Consider the following 18738-nt stretch of genomic DNA (forward strand, 5'->3'; position numbering starts at 1 on the left):
GTACTCACTCGCTCCAGCGCTTGACGATGGCTGTGTTCTTCTTGGCCTTCAGGGTGTTGCTGGCCGACTCGGAGGGGGGCTCCAGCTCACACGACAGGTTGTAGCTACAGGACAGAGCGGCAGCTGTGAGGCTCCTGGGAGCCACACTCAGCTCTCCCTCCTAGCGCCTCCCAACGTCTGGAGTCTGCGTGCCCGGCCGTCTCACCAGGCAGCAGGTCTGATGGTGACCAAGAGCCCACGCCACAGGCTCTCCAGACTGGCTCCAGGAACAGCCCACCTGTGACGTGCCCGAGTCCTGTCCCCGCCTCACCTCTCAGTCTCGCTGAGCCTCTCCATGGCCCGGAACCAGGCCCCAAAGTGCTGCTCTGGCTCGAGGCTGTAATTGTTGCAGGCGGACTGCAGCAGCTTGATCTGGGCGATCACTTCGAATTCCTGGGGCCACAGGGAAGGACAGGACATGGTGGCCTGGGTGCGGGTGCTGGGCGGGGCCTGGATGGGACAGGGGCCAGTCTCTGGGCCCCGTCTCTTCCCTGCTCCGACCTCGGCCTCACCCGATTCTCAGAGCTGGCTTCAAACAGTCCCTCCCCAGGAAGTTGTCCTTAATTCTGACCTCTGCCCCACCCTCTCGTGGGAGAGGTTTCCCACCTGCATCCAACACTCCCCATAAATGTAACAGAAAGGAGATGGGGCCAAAAGCATTCTACCGGGGTATCTCTGATTTCCATCCCCGCCAAGTGAGGGCTGTGGCTGCTCACCTTCCTCCTCTTCTCGAAGTTGATTAGTCTCCCCTGAAAGGCAGACAGACAACATCCATCAGAAGGCATGCCCTTGCCCTATTACTACCCATCACCCTTCAGGCTGCACTACCAAGAGCACACACCAGGGGGCAGGGCATGCACATCTGGAACTCGGTGGGGGGGGGGGTCCTGGGCTCTGGGGCAGGGAAGGGCAGATGGAGAGACTGAGGCCTTGGGCCAGAGGCCCCGCTTGGCCACCACGAGCCTGACCTTGGAGGGTCTGGCCTCTCTCTTGCCCATGGCCACTGCCTGAGGAAAGGGCTGTGTCCAGCTTGGCCAAACCCTCCTGCAGCTCTGAGCCCCACCAGCCAGACAGCAAGCTTCCTCATTGGTAAAACGGGGAGGTGCCCCAACACACAGGCGCTGGGGTCTCTCATGAGATGAGGCGTGCCCTGCTGAGAGCTCGGGCTCCGTGCTGGGCGCTCTCCTCTCGGCTTCAGGACCCCAGCCCTGCCCCACCCCAGCCCCGGCTCACTCACATACAGATAGTCCTTCATTGCGGTGTCCAGCATCACCAGGTCTGTGAGGAAAGTGCCCAGATAGGGGATGGTGCCCTGGATGACGCCCTGTGACATTGCGGTGGGAGGCGGTAAGTGGGGCCCAAGGCTGCTCCCCTGAAACCCCTCAGCCTCAGCTCTGAGCTCCCACCCCAGGCCTCCCACTTGGAGCAGCCTGGGGACCTCTAGGCACTAAGCCTCCTCCTAGTGTCCATGAACCCCAAATTCTCTCAGGTCACTTTCTAAGCCTGGTATTTGGCAAATCCCCAAGGTTCCATGGTTTCTGACCAACCCCCACCCCAAGTCTCCACCCCCACCCCTCCCAGCCCGGCTCTTCCAGGCTCTTACTCTGGTGGCTGTAATTAGTACCCCCAAGCCACCTGCTGTCAGGACATGGCCCTGAGGTCAGGACTAACGGGCATGTCAGACACTATGGCAGCAGGAGGGAGGACTCGGGAGGGCAGCCCCTTTGCTTCTCCGTGACCTCAGGCACACTCACCGTCTCCTTGGGTCGCTTCTGGGCTCTCTTGGGGTTCATCTCGAGGGTGGCAAACTTGGAGGTCCCCTCCTGCCAGGGTTGAGGATGGGGTCAGTGAGGCCTACCTTCCCTTGCACTTTACCCCCACATGCACCCAGATTCGTCTGGTCCTTTGGACCCACAGCTGGGCAGCCTCTGCAGCGCCCTGTCCCTGGACAGGTGAGTGTCCTCCTCTTGGAGGTGAGTGAAGACAGAAGGAGCGGCAGGGACCTGGCGTCGTCGTGGAGACAGGCAGGGCTGGTTTGGGAAGGAAGGGATGCCTACGCCTGACTCCACCCACCCACCAGCCTGGAGGGAGCTGGAGTGCCAGGGAGAGGGACCAGCATGGAAACAGATCTGCTAATCCTACCAGCTCGCCCACCCCTTCTAGGAAAGCCTAGCTGTCCCCAGCCCATCTCATTCCTGGGGTCTCTGCCCAAGGACCAAACAGATCCTTCTCTCCCCAAAGTCCAGACAAGACAGGCCTGGAATTTGTCAAAGAAACTTCCACTGAGAAACTCAGCCCCAACCCTTACCTTGATGAGCAGCTCTCTGCTCAGTGAGTAGTTGTTCTCATCTGAGAAAATCTCCGACAACTTCTGAAAGATCCGGAAGCTATCCCTAGGGAAGGAAGGAGAAATTGGGAATGGCGTGGACAACTGTGATCACAAATATATTTTATTTTAGAACCAAAGACCCAAATTGCAGGGACGGGTGGTTTTCAAACAGGGCTCTGCTGGGTCCTAAGGGCTCCGTGGGTCTGGCGAGGGGGGTGTCTCAGGTTGGCCACCTGGGTCCCCATGCCCATCTGTACTGAGCAGCTCTGGTGTGACTAGCTTTGACTTCATGTGGAAAAAGAGTTGTGTGGCTATGAAGTAAACACATGAAAACCTCCAATGTGGCTACACCAGTACCTGACAGGACGGGAAACTGAGTCCTGAGGCAGAACTGCTAGCCTAAGGCCAATGAACACTTCGAGACCCACCCACCAATGGGCCCTGGCAGAGCTGGGGCTCACTAAGGGGGCAGGCCTCAGCCCCGTGGGAGGTCCCTGGGACACCGTGGAGCTCCTACAGAGTCCTGCCCACCTGGAAACTTCTTCCCACGTCTTCTTTAGTCGGTGGATCGAGTTGCTCTGGAGGGCGGAGAGGATGGCGTAGAGCGACGAGAAGTTCTTGAGGACCCGGCACTCCTGGTGAGAGAAGGGAACGGCTGTGAGCGGGGCTGAGCTCCCGCCTGCTCCAGCGTCTGTCCGCCTCAGCTGGGACCTCCCCTCCTGGATAAGGCAGATGCCTGGGGAGCCCCGAAGGGCACTCCTGGGTCCCTGTGAGAAACAGTCCCGGGAGGCAGCTCTGAGCCCCACCCAGGCAGGGTCCCACGGAGGAAGTGAGCACCCAGGCAGCGGGAACTGCAGGCCCCGGAAACAGAAGGGCCTGGGGTGTCTGCAGGGGCTTAGACCGCAGACCACAACCCTGAGAGTGGGGAAAGGTGAAGAAGGGGTTCCCCGGCCCCCCGAAGCATACCCTGGCCACCTCGATCCAATGTTCCACTACCCTGGCCCTGTCCCGGGCTGTCACACTCCGGTCTCCCAGGCAGGTGGTGATGACGCAGTTGGCCACATTGTTGAACTGGGTGACGGTGGCACGCACGGTGGGAGCCAGGTGCTCCTTGCCCTTCTTGTCCCGTTGGGACCAGATGGAACCCAGGCAGTGGTAGGGCACCACTTTCTTGAACAGCTCCTGGGGAGCAGGGGAGAGTCACCTGGCTCTGCCACACCCCAGCTCAGCATGCAGTCCCCACTCAGTCCCAAATGGGTCTGGGTCAGAACTGGGGTCAGGAAGCAGAGGACGTGGGTTGAGCCTTGTAGGGGGTCTCTATGAGTTTTGTTCCCTGCCTACTAGGGGCGCCCAGCACAAGAGGGACCCAGGACAAAACACTGGCAGGAAAGAGAGTTTGGCATTTTCACCAGCCCACTCTCACTAACTCCGAGCACCAGAGAGTGGTCCCTATATGGGCATAGCAGGTGGCACCTTCAGCCCCCGTCACACCTGGCTGTCCCTATCCCATGGGTGCTACAACTAGAGGCTTGGCCTGGTGTCTGCCATGGACTCTGGTGCACATCAGGTACCCAGTAAGTGCTGAGGCTGGTGAGGCCTCCGGGGCGGATGGGGGGAGACCCATGCAGCCGTTTGTACCTCAAGGAACTTCCCTCCCCCACTAAATGGCCAGGCCCCCCTAACTTTCTAGTGTTCCACCTCATTTAATCCTCAGTCACTCTGTGCAGAGGGATGGGGGGGAAGTCCCATCTCTACAGTGTGGAAGGGAGTTGCGATCTCAGGGTTCAGAAGCTTGCCCAGGTCACACGGTTTATAATGGAGCTGGGATGTGGGCCAGGACATTGGCTCTGGACCAAGGGACAGCAGGTCTGGGCAGCAGATGCCAGAGGAAAGTGCACCCCTCCCCCACCGTGATAAGCTGAGCAGCTCACCGCATCCATCAGGGTAAACTGCTCTGCCACCAGGTCGGGGGGGAACGCCAAGAGGTGAGGTTTCTCCTCACTCAGCCCATTCTCTGCAGCCACAGGCGAAGGCCAGGAGGGCTCCGGTGCTGGAGCTGGCTTGAGTTCTAGAGTGTGCGACAGAGCCGACTCCAGCTCTGGAGTTGGTGTTGAAGCTGGTGCGGAGTCTAGCTCTAGCTCTGGTGCTGGAGCCGACTCTGGAGCTGGCACTGGCTCTGGCTCTGGCGCTTGCACTGGCTCTGGCTCTGGCGCTGGCACTGGTTCTGGAGCTGGCTCTGGCTCTAGTTCTAGAGCTGGTGCTGGACCGGGCACTAGAGCTGGTGCTAGAGTTGGCTCTGGCTCTGGAGTTGTCTTTAGAGCTGGAGCTGGAGCTGGTGATAGAGCTGCAAGAAGACAAAAGTTCAGCCACATACCTGCCTTTCCAAGACAGAAAACATTCTCACTCCACTGCCTTCTAGAGAAGTCTCAGCCCAGGACGTCCTCCGCAAATGCAGTCCACCAGATGTTGGGCTGAGGCCAGTTTTTGTTTCTGGCCCAACGCCAGCCTCTGGGGTCTCCTCCCTGTGTGTCCCTGATCCCACCCCATAAGTCACCTGCCCCCCCATTCTCCTCACCTTCCAGCTCTGCCTCAGTGAGTTCTGTGTGCTCCAGCTGAGCCAGGAGGAGGTGGGCACGGCGCTCCAGGTCGGAGCCGGGCATATTGAGCTGCACGTAGGCCACCAGCTGCTTGAGACAGGGGAAGTCTGGAGGCTGGCAAAAGTCCTCCGAGTACTGGTCCAGCCAGGTGCCCAGGATGGAGGAGATGGCACTGGGGGTAGGCGGGCAGACAGCAGAGTCAGAGGCCTGGCCTCTCCTTCCATGTGGCCCTCCCATGGCACCCCTGCGAGGGCTGGGCTCTGGGCCCATCCCTGCCCATCCAGAGGCCAGTGAGCCTGAGCCCATCCTCACTTGGCTGTCTAGGCAGGGGCTGGCAGTGTCTCCAGGAGACAGAGCCCCCGATCAATGGTGTGATGACCTCTCTCTCCTTGGGGAAGCCTGACATACTCCTGCTATCTCCCAGCCCCTCCCCATTGGAATGTAAGCTCTACAAGGGCACTGACTGGCACACAGTAGGTGCTGCAGAAATGAGAGGAAGCAGGGAACAAGCAGAGTGTGTCCTCCTGCCAGCCTTCATAGGGCCCTTGTGGCACCTCACCCACAGCTCATGCACCACGTGTTGCCCTATTCTCTGTGACCACACCTGGGTCTCATCTTCCCTCTGACACTGTTCTTGGGAACAGTGCAGCTGGGCTTGGAGGCCTGAGGTGGGGCCGATGTGTGAGTAGGTGGCTCCCACATCTCCTGTCCTGGGTGCCCAGACTAGGGCGGGTTGAGCAGGGCTGGGATGGGCTGTGGGGGGATGGCTTCTCTCCAGGGCCGGCTCTTAGTCCCCAGACTCCCCTCTGTTACCTGGGGATCCGGAGCCCCACCCACAGCTCTCTGACTCCTTTCCTCCTGCAGGAGAGGACCCCAGACCTCAGCTCTCCAGCGGGAATCACAAGATGTGTGGGAGCCAGGTTTCTGCGCCCCCGTGCCCACCTCAGCCCCCAAATGCCCCACCGTGGAGACAAGAGGGCCTCCCATCAGAGCCAAGGTCCACTCACTTTTTCAGTTGGTCCTGGGGTCCGCCGTCCTGGGAGGAAGGGAGGACACATCCATATCTAGAGGAGGCCGTGAGGGCGTCACATCTACCGTACCTGCTATGACGGCTGGTGTTATTGGCTGACCCCCGACTAGAGTGGAGGCCGTGAGGGCGTCCCGTCTAAGGTCCCTGCAATGACGGCTGGTGGGATTGGCTGACCCCCGACTGGGACGAAGGCCCGGGAGGGCAGGGATTCTGTCTGCTCTTGTCACTGAATTATGCTAAATGCCGGAAAAGTGCCTGCACACAGGAGGGGCTTCATATACATTCATGGAATGAAGGAACCCCAAGCAGCACCTCACAGATATCGGCATGGGCCTGGGGCCGCTCAGCCAGCCCCCAGGGATCCTGCATGGGGGGGCCCCAGACCGAATCTGGAACCTCCATTCAAATGGGAGGACAGCTTTACCCAAGGGCACAGGACCGGGAGGCTTGAGGCAGAGAGCAGCTGGGTGAGGGAGAGGAAAGGCCTAAGTAAGGACCAGCACAGCCCTGGGCAGCCCTTCCCACAGGGCCAGGCCGGGTTCAGCACTTTCCCGAGTCCTGACTACCCTGGGAGGTCGGTCCTCTCAGCACCCGTTTTCTCACCAGCAAACTGAGGCTCAGGGGTGAAGTGACTCCCGAGACACACAGAGCAGGTGGGCGGGGAGCCACGGTGCTGTGGGGGTGGGGTCATCACCTTTTGAACAGCAGGTCCAGGACCTGCTGGGTGGTGGTGAAGGTTCGGTAGGTGCACAGGAAGATGGTGACGTAGGAGAGGTCACTGCTCTGGAAGGCAGGCACCAGGTGCTCCACCAGCTTCTCCAGCGTGCCTGCCTTCACGGTCCGCACCTTGAGGGTCTCATACAGGTTCGGGGCCGACTCATTTTCACACTGGGGTGGGACAAAGGAGGGACATGTGGTCAGTGGCAGCAGCTTGGACCCCCAGAAGGGTGAGGGGCTGGAGCGCAGACGAACTTGCAAGTGCTCAGTGACTTTTGGCAAGAGATGGGGCATGAATACTGCCAGCAGAAAAGGGTTCTCAGCTTTCAGAACAGAATTTGAGGTGGGGGATGACGGGAAAATCCTAACACTTTCATGTTGTTTGTTAGCTGAGTAATGACAGCACCTCCCCCTATTAAGAGCATTAGCCCATGCGCTCCCCTGGAGAGATGAGGAAGCACGGGCTTATCCGGGCTGGGAGGGAGCAGTATGTTCGGACACATGGGATGGCTCGGAGCAGCACGCAGAAACAACCACAGCAAAACATCATGTCAAGGTCCAGGGCACTGAAAGGATGGGTCACCAGCCTCCCTTCTGGAATGTCCTGCATCCGAATCAGGCCCCAGCTCTGACTGGAGGGGTCACAGGGCTGTGCTCCGAGAGAGCAAATTATACAGAACTGTATTTAGTAGGCTGAGCCCCCGATCTTTTGGGGGTGAAAACAGCCCTCCCTCCAAAGCATAGTGACGTAAGGCTTGGAGAAGTTGTGGAAAGGTAGTCAGGCTGACAGCTCAGGGGACAGCTGGGGGCACTAGTTAAAACTGGGGCCAAATGCAAAAATACTCCTGAACTAACATGAAGTGAAAACAGTACTAAAGTGTCCTTTCTGATGGTCACACAAATACATGAACAGTGACGCTGCACTTGACCAAGCCCAGGGCTGGACAGTGGTGGGGGAGCGGCCCAGACTCCTTTGGGAGCAGGGCTGTGGGACCCACAGGCAGGACAGCCCTGGGAGGAAGCCCGGTGGCGTCGTCACCAGGGTGGCACCCTGAACGCAGGGCCTTCTGGGGGCACTCACCCCGAGCCAGCGCTGGCCCTTGTTGGTCCCGTGGTGCACCTGAACCTTGCGTAGGGAGATGGAGTAGATGACCCCGTTGACCAGCTCCTCGCCAATCTCCTGCGTAGAGCTCTGCAAAGACAGCGCCCGGCCGCAGGGCGGGGATGTCAGGGGCCCACCCGGCTGCTGCTGCAGAGGGCTGCCACCCGTGAGCTCTGTTCCCCACATGAGGCACAGATCAGTGGCCACACACACCTCTAATTCAGAATGAAACAGGATGACGGCTTGAGGGCTGAGGACACCAGCGCAGGTGGGCGCTACCCCCGCACCACCCTTCGTACCCTGACAGCCGCGAGCTGGGTATGAACAAGACGAGTCCGCCAGGCTTTCAACCCCCCCAAAACCTGCTCCTGCCTAGATGCCTTCCCCCAAACAAGTATCGTTATTCCATTTGGTCATTTCACAGATGAGGATATGGAGGCCAAGAGAAGAGCAACCTGTCCGAACCTTACCTGCCACTGAGAGTAAATGGCAGACCCGGAAGCCCACAGCCCTGACACAGCCAACTGTACCCAGGGGCATATGGCCCCACAACAAGCACCTCCCCCAGGACCCGAGGCCCCCCTCATCTTCATCCCCCCTCTGTCCAGCCCGTCCCTGACGCCTGAGCTGACCCAGCAGGAGTGGGCAGCTCCTCCTGGCCGAGCCCTGGACACGGGTCTGGGCAGGTGTGGGGGGGGCATCCTTGAAGGGCCACATCCGAGGTCACTTCCTTCCCTTTCTGTTCATTCATGGTCTTGTGCCTTCTTGGGCAACAGAGGAGTTCTCAGTTCCCTGTTTGTCATCACGTGCATGGGGACAGCGTGAGAAAGATGACAGTGCTGACGTGTGCGCTGACGGATGGGGTTCTGCAGAACCCCCAAACCATGGAACTTTGGCTGGGCTGGGAAGAGGGGTCATCTGGCTGCTCCCTGGATGCCAGGCAAAAAGGAAAGGCCCTTGTTTTAGGAGGCCTTCCTGCTGGGCAGGCTGGCCTGGGAGCTGCGTCATCAAGGCCTGGCCAAGGCCACTTAGTCATGGCCGCCCTGGTGTCACAGCCCCCTCTCCCGGCGCTGTCCAGGGAAGGGTTAGTCTGCTGCAGCAGGGAGGGGAGCCCAGGAGTAAAGATGTTGACCTCAGAGTTTAGGGAGGAGCTGGGAGGCGCTAGCTGGCACACGGCCATCAACCGCTGGGTCAATGTTAGCAGCTGGGACCACGCACGGGTCACTGCCCCAATCCAGGGTGGGTATGGAGCTCAGAGGAGGCCCAGTGAAAATGCTGACTCAGCCCAGGCCCACTGACAGCCCTTCCCTAAAAGCCCTCAGCCCAAGCAGGGCCCCTGGGTAGGAACCAGGAGCCCAGCATGCTGTACTGTACCCCAAAAGGTCAATACCTTTGGGGGTCAGTGACTGGGAGGCCTGGGCCTCTCACCTCCAGCCCGCCCTGGAGGTCTGGAAGCCATCCTCCGGAGGCTACTTCCTCTGACCCGAGGCCGCCCCCACCCCAGTTGGGCATCGTACCAACAGGCGAGCCACTGCAATCACAAGGGGCTCCGGACCCTTTGCCTCGCCCTCCAGGGAGAGAGCCAGCCATTTCTTGGAAATCAGCAGAGAACCCACAGGCAGAGGTCCCCCCCAGCAGCACCTCCCACACCCACACACCCCAAAAAGCCCACGCTTGGGGAGGTCCAGCCCTTCCTCCTACCAAAGCAGAAAAACGGAAACAGATGCTTACTTTCCTTCCCGGGCCTCACACATCCCTCCCAGCCTAGAAGAGCCCCGGGGGGCAGGCAGGGGGGCTGGGGGAAGAAGAGGAGGAGATGGGCTTCAGAGGCCTGCCAGCTCTGCTGCTGCCCTCCCCGCAAGGGCCCTGGCCACCCCCACATCTCCTCAGGGGTCCGACACTGCCTACTGCAAAGCCAGCCAACAGGAAGGGCCTGTCCTCTTGGGGATTTCAGTCACATCTGGCCCAGCTGGGAGCCAGCAGCGCCCCGAGCACCCAAGTTGCTGGCAGCAGTTGGAAGGTCCTCTGCAGGACCTGCCTGTCAGAGAGCAGTGGACTTGAACCCCTTGGGAGCCCACAAGGCACCTGGCTCCCAGGGGGGCTCCATCCAGGCCTGCTGGACAGAAAAGCTCCCTGGCCAGGCCAACCCATGGGCGGGGCCAGGGCCTCAGGTCTAAATAGCGGCTCTGCAGTGAGCCATGGGCCTCACTGGCAGCTGAGCAGCTGGCTGGGCCTGCCTTGCTGTCATGTGATCCCCGAGCCATTCCCCCACCCCAGAGGGGCCCCCTCTGCCAGCCGGTTGGGGGGCAGGGCAGGATGCTGAGAGCCACACATGCTGGGCCTGGGGAGTCCCTGCCCTGTCACACAGATGGGGAGCTGGCCTGAACGGAGCTAACCCTGTCCCTGGTTCCCTCAGGCAGCAGCAGGAACAAACCCAGACCATAGTGCAGCAGAGAGCAGGTACCACTTAAATCGTCTACCAAGAATTGACAGAGGGGCAGGCTCCAAAGTGAGTTCCCCAGGTCCCGGGCAAAAAGTGGCAGAGTGGGGCATCTGTTCCCTGCTCCCACCCCCTTGCCAGGGACAGAGAAGGAAAGCAGACAACAGCCCCAGCATCTGCCCCCAGGACCCTCTGGCACCCACAGATGACCCTGGGCCACCCTGGTACTAGAGCAGGCAGCACTGGAGTCCAGGAGCAGCGGCCGGACCGTGAGGGCAGCACCAGGCCCCAGGAATGCTCTGGTAGGGGCTGGGAGGCCTTGGGGGTGGAGGGGAGTGGTCTAGCAAACAGCAGATGTCCTGAGGGCAGGCGTCCACAGGGCAGCACGAAGTTGTTGGGGGAAAAGAATGTCACATGGGCAGCTATGTCCTCGGGACAGATCCTCCTGTCCCACCCAAAGCAGCCACCCAATGACGTCCCCAGGGCCCTGTGACCTAGTCAGCAGTTATGCCCCACATACACTGCCTGGCCTGCCACCACTTGGGTCAAGTGGAGTGAGGGTGGTGCCCCGAGGGCCTCAGGGTGTCCCATACCCTGCTGTCCCTGACAGCACAGCCTGGAGCCCCAGGGACAAGTTGGAGAATGGCCTGGACGGCATCTGTTAGTGTGTCACCAGACCAGCCTTCTCAGAGTGATGGATGGGCCCGCAGAATGCCATGCCCCCAACTGATTGCAGACCAAGCCTCAATTCCCTCAAGGTAGAATGAAGGGATCACCAGGGACCTGATTCCATGCCTTATTTCGGCAAACACCTGATGGAACCTACTAGGCCCTTCCCCAGCCTTGCCAGCTCGCTTAGAAGGTGGCTCATGCCTACAGCTATGGAGGTGGCATCATCTCCCATCCTGGTCACCCCTCTGCCTCCGCCTGGATGTACATTTCCCATAGAAATTACGAGAACGGGCCACGCGGGGCTTGCAGACCCACAGATGCCACCAGCTGCAGACTGACTCCTCAGGAACCCTGACCGAGGGCTGCAGCCAGAGAAGAAGCGCTCCAGCATGCACTGCAGTTTTCTCCTGTCTCCTCCCCGGCTGCATACGAGACTTGGTCCCACTCAGGCAGGGCAGGGGTGGCTCCAATCACAGCACTCCCTGTGCGTTAGATCACCCCTCAGGGACCGCACTGCACCCACTGAGCTGTTGCTCAGGCCCAGAGTCCCAGAAGTTACCCCAAGGCCCTCATTCGGACACCCACCAGCACGCTGCAGCTCTAGGCACATGAGGCTCCCTTCCCGCGCCCACCAGACGCCAGGGTACCATCTCTCCGGAAGGGCTCTGACTCCCAGCTCTGTTGAGCTCCTCAGACCCCAGCCTTAGTGAATTCGTGTGCAAAATGGGGAGAACAGCAGGGCGATGGTGGGGTCAAGACAGGGCGCACACGCAGCCAAGCTCAGTGCCTGGCACACAAAAGCACCCCGAAAATGAGACCTGATGACACCTGCTGTTGACCTGATGACACCTGACATGCTCACAGGCTCCCGAGCTGACGATGAACTCGGGGCAGGGAAAAGCCTCCAGGGAAATCTGTGAGAGACCTGCCAGAGGCTCCGGGAACCTGGAGCAGCACCATGTCATCCAGGCTGGGTGGGAGCCAGCCTTGCAGCTTTCTGACTTTTTAACCTTTTGCTCGAATGCAGGAGCCCAAATGTGAGACAGATGAGAGGGCTGCTCAGCCCTCAGGAATCCCAGGGGCTCCGGGATAGTGTGAACACAAACTCATGCACCCATTTTACAGAGCGGGAGACCAAGGCCCAGGGGAGATGGTCAAGTAGTGTCCAGATTGAGGCGAGAACTGGGACTTCTCAAGTCCAATCCTGGTTCATCTCTTAGCCCATAAGCCCAACAAGGCAGGGAGAATGAAAATACCAAACACGCATGACCCTTGGTGTGTAGCAGGTAGGTGTCCTATACCTTGAGCCCAAGGACACGAACAGGGCCCAGCTGGGGACTTGAGGTCAGCCCTACATGACCTCAGGTCCCCAGCCACACCACAGGCCACAGAGGCGGACTTGATAAGGGACCGCACATGGTATCTGGTTTCCAGGGCAACCAGGAAGCTCAGTGACCCCAGAAACTGGAGTTTGGAAACTGTACCAAGCCCCCAAAGAGGCTGACCCATCTCCCTAAGAGCTCTCTCTGCCAGTGTGAACCCAGCTAGTGAAATGTGCCGCAGGTGGGGAGGGGAGACCCGACCTCGAGGCTGGCCCTGCCCACCACCCATCCTCCTGTCCAACCAGGACCGGCTCCTGACCGCCAGGCCGGCGGACCACCAAGGGCCAGGCCTGCGAGGGGGGTGGCTGCTGAGAGCTGAGGAGGAGGACGGCCTGGTCCCTGGAGGGTGCAGGGTGCGGCCAGCTGAAGGTCTAGCCCCAATAGCAACACCACAGACCACAGTGTCCAGCACGTGTGGGCACTTCCTGGGTGCCAGGCCCTTGGTACACTCATCACATTTAATCCTCCCAACATCTCACTCGATGGATGAGGAAAGAGCCGGGTGGGGATCTCGCCCAGGTCGAGCCAGGAAGTGGCAGCTGGGGCAGGGACTGGAACCCTGGCCTGTGACTCTCATGGCCTATGGAGACACACTGGGCCTCGCAGCACAATGCCTGCCACGGTCACAGCCTCAGAACAGAGTCCAGCCCCTGGTCACACAGATGCAGGAGAGAGACCAGGGATGGGAAGGCCTTCCTCAGTCGGGAGTGGCAGGCCCAGCTCCCTTGTACCTGAACCACTCTACTGAGAGGGGATGGCCAGGGCACCCATGGGCCCCGAGACCAGCTACAAGAACCAGACTTGGGAAGCACCACGCTGACTGGGAGCCCAGGACACGGGCACTCCCCTGGCACCTTGTCAGAAAACACAATTGTGGCAGCCACCGCCTGTCCGGCTGACGCTGTGCAAGGCATTATGGGGACTGCTTCTCAGGCCACCTGTCTCACTCCGTCCTCACCAGAGCCCTAAGTGGAGGAACTAGCATCACGTCCATTTTACGGAAGAGCAAAACGAGGCTCAGGAAGCAGGAGCAGGTCTAGGACTGCAAGGGCCGAGCTGGCAGTCCAGCACAGCTGTCTGCCCCCCAGAGCCTAAGCTCTGACCAGCATACTTGACTCTGCCCCTCGGTTCAAAAGAACAACATTACGCCTCTAGGCGAGACTACAGAGCAGGCTGTGTAAGCATGTGACACTTAACCGGGGAGGAGAGAAAAACAGCAAAGCAACACCACACCCACTGCTCCCCAAACTCAGACCCTCGTGCTGGGTGCTCCCACCCAGCTCACCCAGCGGGCGACCTTGCAGTTATCTGCTCACTCCCCAGCCACGGGCCGGCCTCCGGCTCTGGGCTGCAGGTGTCAACTCCCAGAGCCTCAGAATCAGATTGGGGAGTCGCTTCACTGGAGCTGTGTGTCCAGGAACACGGTGTTTCCTGGCTGGCAAAGGCTGGAGGCCTGAGTCTGGGACAGAGTAGCCACAGCATGGTGCCACGCCATGGGAGCCGTCTGGGCGGCTAGCCAGCCGCCCCTGGGAGCCAGACCTCAACTGCCTGGGTGCAGCCTCCTGAAACCGCCCCCAGTGGCTTGCTCAGAGGCTGCCGACACCAATCGCCCTCCCTCACCGGCAATGAAGGCAGGGCTTGGAAACATCTAACTTCCAGGTTGAGGATGGGACCCGCATTCTGCCCACAAGCAATCTTGCATCTCCCCGCCACCCACTCCCGCTCCAGGGCCTTCACTGAGCCTCCAGGGAAATAGTCCAGCGTGCTCAAACGTCTGCCACTCAGTACCAGCCAGCTGGGTCCCCACCCCTTCTCCTGGGCCCCTGAGGAGCAAGACAGGAGGGGAACCCGAGGCCCTGCAGGTGGCAGCCTCTCTCTCTCTCTCTCAAATACTCACAAACACACACACACACACACACACACACACACACACACACACACTCACCCTTAGCCCATGCCTCTCGGGCCTCCAGGGTCAAAAGCCCTGGGGGTTAAACTGAAGACCTGCACATAGTAAGATCAAGAGACCAGACAACCAGGAAGGAGGCAGGAGGTTGGAGGGAGACTCCCTGCGATTCTCCACCCAAAGAACAGAGAAGCCCTCCTCATTCCGATCCACCTCTTCGTTCAGGCCTTGCAGGCACACTGTCTGGGTCAGAATCCCACCTCTGCCACTTACCAGCTTAGTGAGGTGATGCAATCTAATTAACTCTAGTGCCTCAGTTGTTTTATCTGTTAAGTGGGCTATTGATAGTCCTGACCACAAAAGGACATAATGCACGCAAATTACTTAGAACAAGTCCTCCCACAAAGTGCTGGCTCATGAGCGATTATTGTAAACCACTGGGGTCCAGCTGTGGACTTGCTTCTTCCTGGAAGCTCTCCCCAGTGTCCTCTAGCCCAAGGCACTTTGCCCTCCTCTGGTCTATAAGCATCCCAACCCCTCACTTGACCAGGGGGCTTCTAGGCTGCCTGGGCCTGCCCCCCAGAGCTCCACAGTCCTCCCGTAAACCTAAAATTACCCCAATAGTGTTCTTTCTCGGATTCCTGTGGGCTCTTGCACACAGTAGGTGCCTAACAGAGAACACAGCCCATGTTCAAATCCTCCCAATCCTGTGTCCTTGGCTGTGCATACATTTAGATCAGAGATTTCACTTCTCGGAGCTCCGGTCTCCTATAAAGGGGGTTGGCACCTACTCTGGAGGGTTGGTCAAAGCCAGATGGAATGAGGTGTCCGCAGCCAGTAGGTGCCACAGACTTGAGAACTGCCTGGTCAAGGCAGTGGCCAGCCTAGAGATGGGGGCATGGTCCGGGTGACCTCCAGAAAGCACAGAACTGCACAGGCCAAGCTGGGTTAGTGGTGGCTTGGCTTAGAATCAAGATGACAGGAGCAGATGCCCCGATGTTCAAGGACATCTGGCAGCCCAGAGAGGCTTGGTAGGAAAATGGGGAACAGGAGAGAGAAGGCAGTAACTGCCTGGTGGTTTCCAGACAGGACAGGGACCACAAGCAGAGCTGCTTCAGTTCTGGCAGCTACAGCGACCAGGAAATCAGCCCCAGGATTGAGGGTGGGGGGGAGGTGTTGGCAGGAGGGACAGGGACTTCCCCGCCCCCCCGCCCTCCTCCCCCAGCCCCTAGTAAATGGTCATTGTGTTTGATTTCCGGCACTGGCCTCTTCTTCTGCCAGGACCCTGATTTTCCTGCCCCAGCCAGAAGCTTCCCCTTTGATTTCTAAACAGTGGCCATGGCCTGGATCTAGTGCAGAGGCCGGGTGAGGGAGAGCAGCAGCAGGAGGGTGCGGGGGGGAGGGGAAGGAGAGAGAAGGCGACCCCTGGGCAAGGGTAGGGCTCTCCCTCAGGTCCCCAGGGATGCAGATGGACAGAGAGGTGGGGGAGGAGGGAGAGAAGTGAGCCAAACAGCTCACCCCACCCTGGCCAGGAACCTGCCCGGCCCCTGTGAGCGTGTAGGCCGGACCCTCCCAACACACAAAGCCCAACTGGCTGCCAGACATAATGAAAGTCAGATGAGTACTAGGCTGGTGTCAGGCCTCCCAGGGGTCTGCTCCAGCTGCCAATGAAAGCCAGAGCAGTGGGTGGATGAGGGTCCGGGAGCAAGCGGGGCTCGGCCACCCGCCAAGCTCAGGAGAAAAGGGTCTCCCAGTCCTGCAGTTCCCTCACCAAGAGCGCCCTCCAACCCCTTGCCTTGGCCCCACACTGGGCAGGGGGACACACTTTATCCTTGGGCAAATATGCCTCCAGGCTCTAGGGACATGCAGAGGCACAAAACCAGGCTGCAAATTGCTGGCAAGTACAACACACGGGGGCCTAAAGTAAAGGGGTGGCGGGGACACCAAGGGGGCCCTAACCAGCACGGGGGCTCAGGAACTTCACTGTTAAGGCTCTGGCTCAGCCTTGACCTGCTGAGCCCCCAACCCGGGGCTGGCCTGTCCAGGCCCATGCCCAGGCAGGGCAGGGTGACAGGGTCCATCCTGCATCTGCTACCTCTGAAGTCAGGTGCACAGTCAGGCAGGACAAGGAAGGCACCACTCCCCGCCCAACCTGCCTGACCCCATGAGCCACTGGGCCTCACTGTGCAGAGCACGCTAGAAAGAGTCCCAGCCCTCACCCAGTTACCCCCACCTCCATTAGTGACAGACACATCCCCCCTTCTCTGAATCCTCCCAAATCCTTATAAATTCATTTTCTAATCAAGCAGAAATGAGTCAGTCACCCCATCCGGACGTGAGAGGGCCTTGTCCCAACCTTCCAGCCTGGACACCTGGCCCCACAGGTTGGAGGCCTCTTCCGCCTCCAACCCACCTCCTCTGAACAGCCCTGAACATCCAATCCGCGTCTGACCCCAAAGTGGAGCCGTCTGGGAGGCCACTGTGGTGCCCAGCCCTCTGAGGATTCTAGGCGTCTGCCACCCTACCAGTTCGCCGCCGGATTGCGAAGCCTAACTACCCGTGCAGGCTGGGACTGGCAATGGAGATGCAATAAGGCCCAGCCCCTCATGTCGGGAAGTGACAGCCCGCGGAAACAGGTCTACCTGGGCTGCAGGGGCACGAGGCCGGCACACCTGGGATCGGTGAAGGGAGGCACTGGGCGGATAAACAGGGGCACGAAGACCCGGTTCTGGTCCCTACATTGTTGCACCCGCTGTTGCGGCGGCCCCCACGCCCACCTGCTGCCTTAAGGTTACAGCGAGGGGGATTTCTGCGGAAGGACCCTCCCCACAAACGATCAGGACGCGGCGCCGCGGGGCCAGGCCGACCTGGCTCACTCACCTCCAGGCGGGGCAAGTCGGGGTCGAGCTGCGTGAAGCTGTGCAGCACCACCGGGCAGCTGTCGGGGCCGCCCACCTCCAGGCGCACGGCGTCCCACACGCTGCGGCTCCGCCGGGACCCCGGAAAGAGCGGCTCGGCGCCGCCCGCAGGCCCGGCCGCCTCGGCCCACATACGCTGCACCATGGGCGGCTCGAGCGGCGCCGGCGGCCGGCCGGGCCGCGGGACCCGAGGCGGCGCGGGCAGCAGGGGCCCGCGCGGCTCGGCGCTGCCTGCGCTCTGCGCCCGCCGCCCGGCCCCGCTGAGGTCAGGCCGGGGGCGGGGCCGGCGCCTCGGAGGCGGGGCCGGCGGCGTGGAGGGGCGGGGCCGGCGATGCCGAGGGGCGTGTTGTGCGAGCGCGGGCGCCCCCGCGAGCCTGCTGGCTGTGTCCTATAGAGCGGGCGTATATGCGTGTGTGAGTGTGTGTAGACTGTGGGTACCGCGGTTATGCACCTTGTGTGGGTGCGTGCGCTGCGGCAGCGGATGTGTTGTGTAGGTACGTGACTTGTGTACATGTGAGGTCAAATGGCCCTGGAGTCAGATCAACCTCCCACGAATTCCAGTTAAGCCCCTCCCTAGCTGTGTGGCGTTGTACAAGTTGCTTAACCTCTCTGAGCCTCAGTTTCTTCATCCGAGAGGTCCACGTTGGGTTACTGATGTGTAGCACTCAGCCGGTGCCTGTGCCTTCTGCACCTGCTGAGTCCTGGAACAGTGACTTTGGTGCACGTGTGCATTTGGAAGGCCTGAGTGTCGGGGTGTGTTTGGTGTGGGGACGGGCCTTTGCCTGTACTATCTCCTTTCTGCCCTACAGCCAGGGATGTGAGGGGAAAACCGAGACCAGTCCTATAGGGGTTGGGGCCTATAGACATTCAAGAGTAAGGGGTCAAGAGGGCAAATGCCAGCTGGAGCACCTGCCACTGTCCTGGTCGAGGGGACCGCTGGCGTGAGCACTCAAGGTCTCAGGGCACAGGTGAGGGTGCAAGTGAGACTGCTGAAGGCTGGGGAGGAAGCCCTCACAGAGGCTGGTGGTCACTACCCGCAGCCCTAGCAATGCCACCACCAGCCCCAGAACTGGTGCCATATCACTGGGCCTGTTCCCCACCTGTGAGATGAGAGGGCAGGACCACACTACACATTCCATAAACATATCTTACGGAACGGACACACCATGTGCCAAACCTCCGATATCCAGGGACACGGAGCTCTGGCGAGCTCTGGCCCACGTGGGCAGCTGGAGGGCCCGGGGTGGGGGAGGGGGACCGGCAGGCGGTGGAAAACAATTTCTACCGTTTTCTTTTAAGGACGTTAAAAATGCTTATGCCCTTTAACTTGAGAATCCCACTCTTAGGAATTCACCCTCAGGTGACAATCCGAGGTGTGGACATGGATTTCTATATGAGGGTGTTTGTGGAAACCTCAATTACAACTCTTCCCAACCGAATCAACTCAAATGCCTTGTGCTAACAGGACCCTCGGTGCCATAGCACACCATGGACCAACCGTGACGCCGGAAGTGTTTCTGCTGTACTGTGACGTGAGACGCCAAGATGCAGAATACGCTTTCAGAACTAGACATCACACACGTGCGCGTGACGGGGACCCACTCTG

The 18738-nt window shown here is 60.0% G+C and overlaps 1 protein-coding gene across 3 annotated transcripts in view; it reads right to left on the bottom strand.

Moving 5' to 3' along the window:
- RALGDS (ral guanine nucleotide dissociation stimulator) overlaps positions 1 to 18738 on the bottom strand; it is a 42871-nt gene that overhangs the window by 4403 nt on the left and 19730 nt on the right. The window contains exons 1-14 of one of the 3 annotated variants that reach the window (XM_081066868.1): positions 17095 to 17385; positions 7794 to 7904; positions 6690 to 6883; positions 5973 to 6029; positions 4944 to 5137; positions 4300 to 4712; positions 3335 to 3550; positions 2900 to 3003; positions 2348 to 2432; positions 1794 to 1862; positions 1277 to 1363; positions 756 to 788; positions 311 to 432; positions 9 to 104 (exon numbers count right to left, since the gene is read on the bottom strand). In XM_081066868.1, the coding sequence (XP_080922994.1) occupies positions 9 to 104; positions 311 to 432; positions 756 to 788; positions 1277 to 1363; positions 1794 to 1862; positions 2348 to 2432; positions 2900 to 3003; positions 3335 to 3550; positions 4300 to 4712; positions 4944 to 5137; positions 5973 to 6029; positions 6690 to 6883; positions 7794 to 7904; positions 17095 to 17277 (1964 nt within the window). In that variant the 5' untranslated portion in view covers positions 17278 to 17385. Of the gene's footprint in view, positions 1 to 8; positions 105 to 310; positions 433 to 755; positions 789 to 1276; positions 1364 to 1793; positions 1863 to 2347; positions 2433 to 2899; positions 3004 to 3334; positions 3551 to 4299; positions 4713 to 4943; positions 5138 to 5972; positions 6066 to 6689; positions 6884 to 7793; positions 7905 to 17094; positions 17386 to 18738 lie in introns of those variants that run through there. The other 2 variants (XM_081066867.1, XM_081066869.1) reach the window with 2 other exon arrangements.

Source organism: Rhinolophus hipposideros (assembly GCF_964194185.1).
Source record: "Rhinolophus hipposideros genome assembly, chromosome: 11".
Classification (NCBI taxonomy): domain Eukaryota; kingdom Metazoa; phylum Chordata; class Mammalia; order Chiroptera; family Rhinolophidae; genus Rhinolophus; species Rhinolophus hipposideros.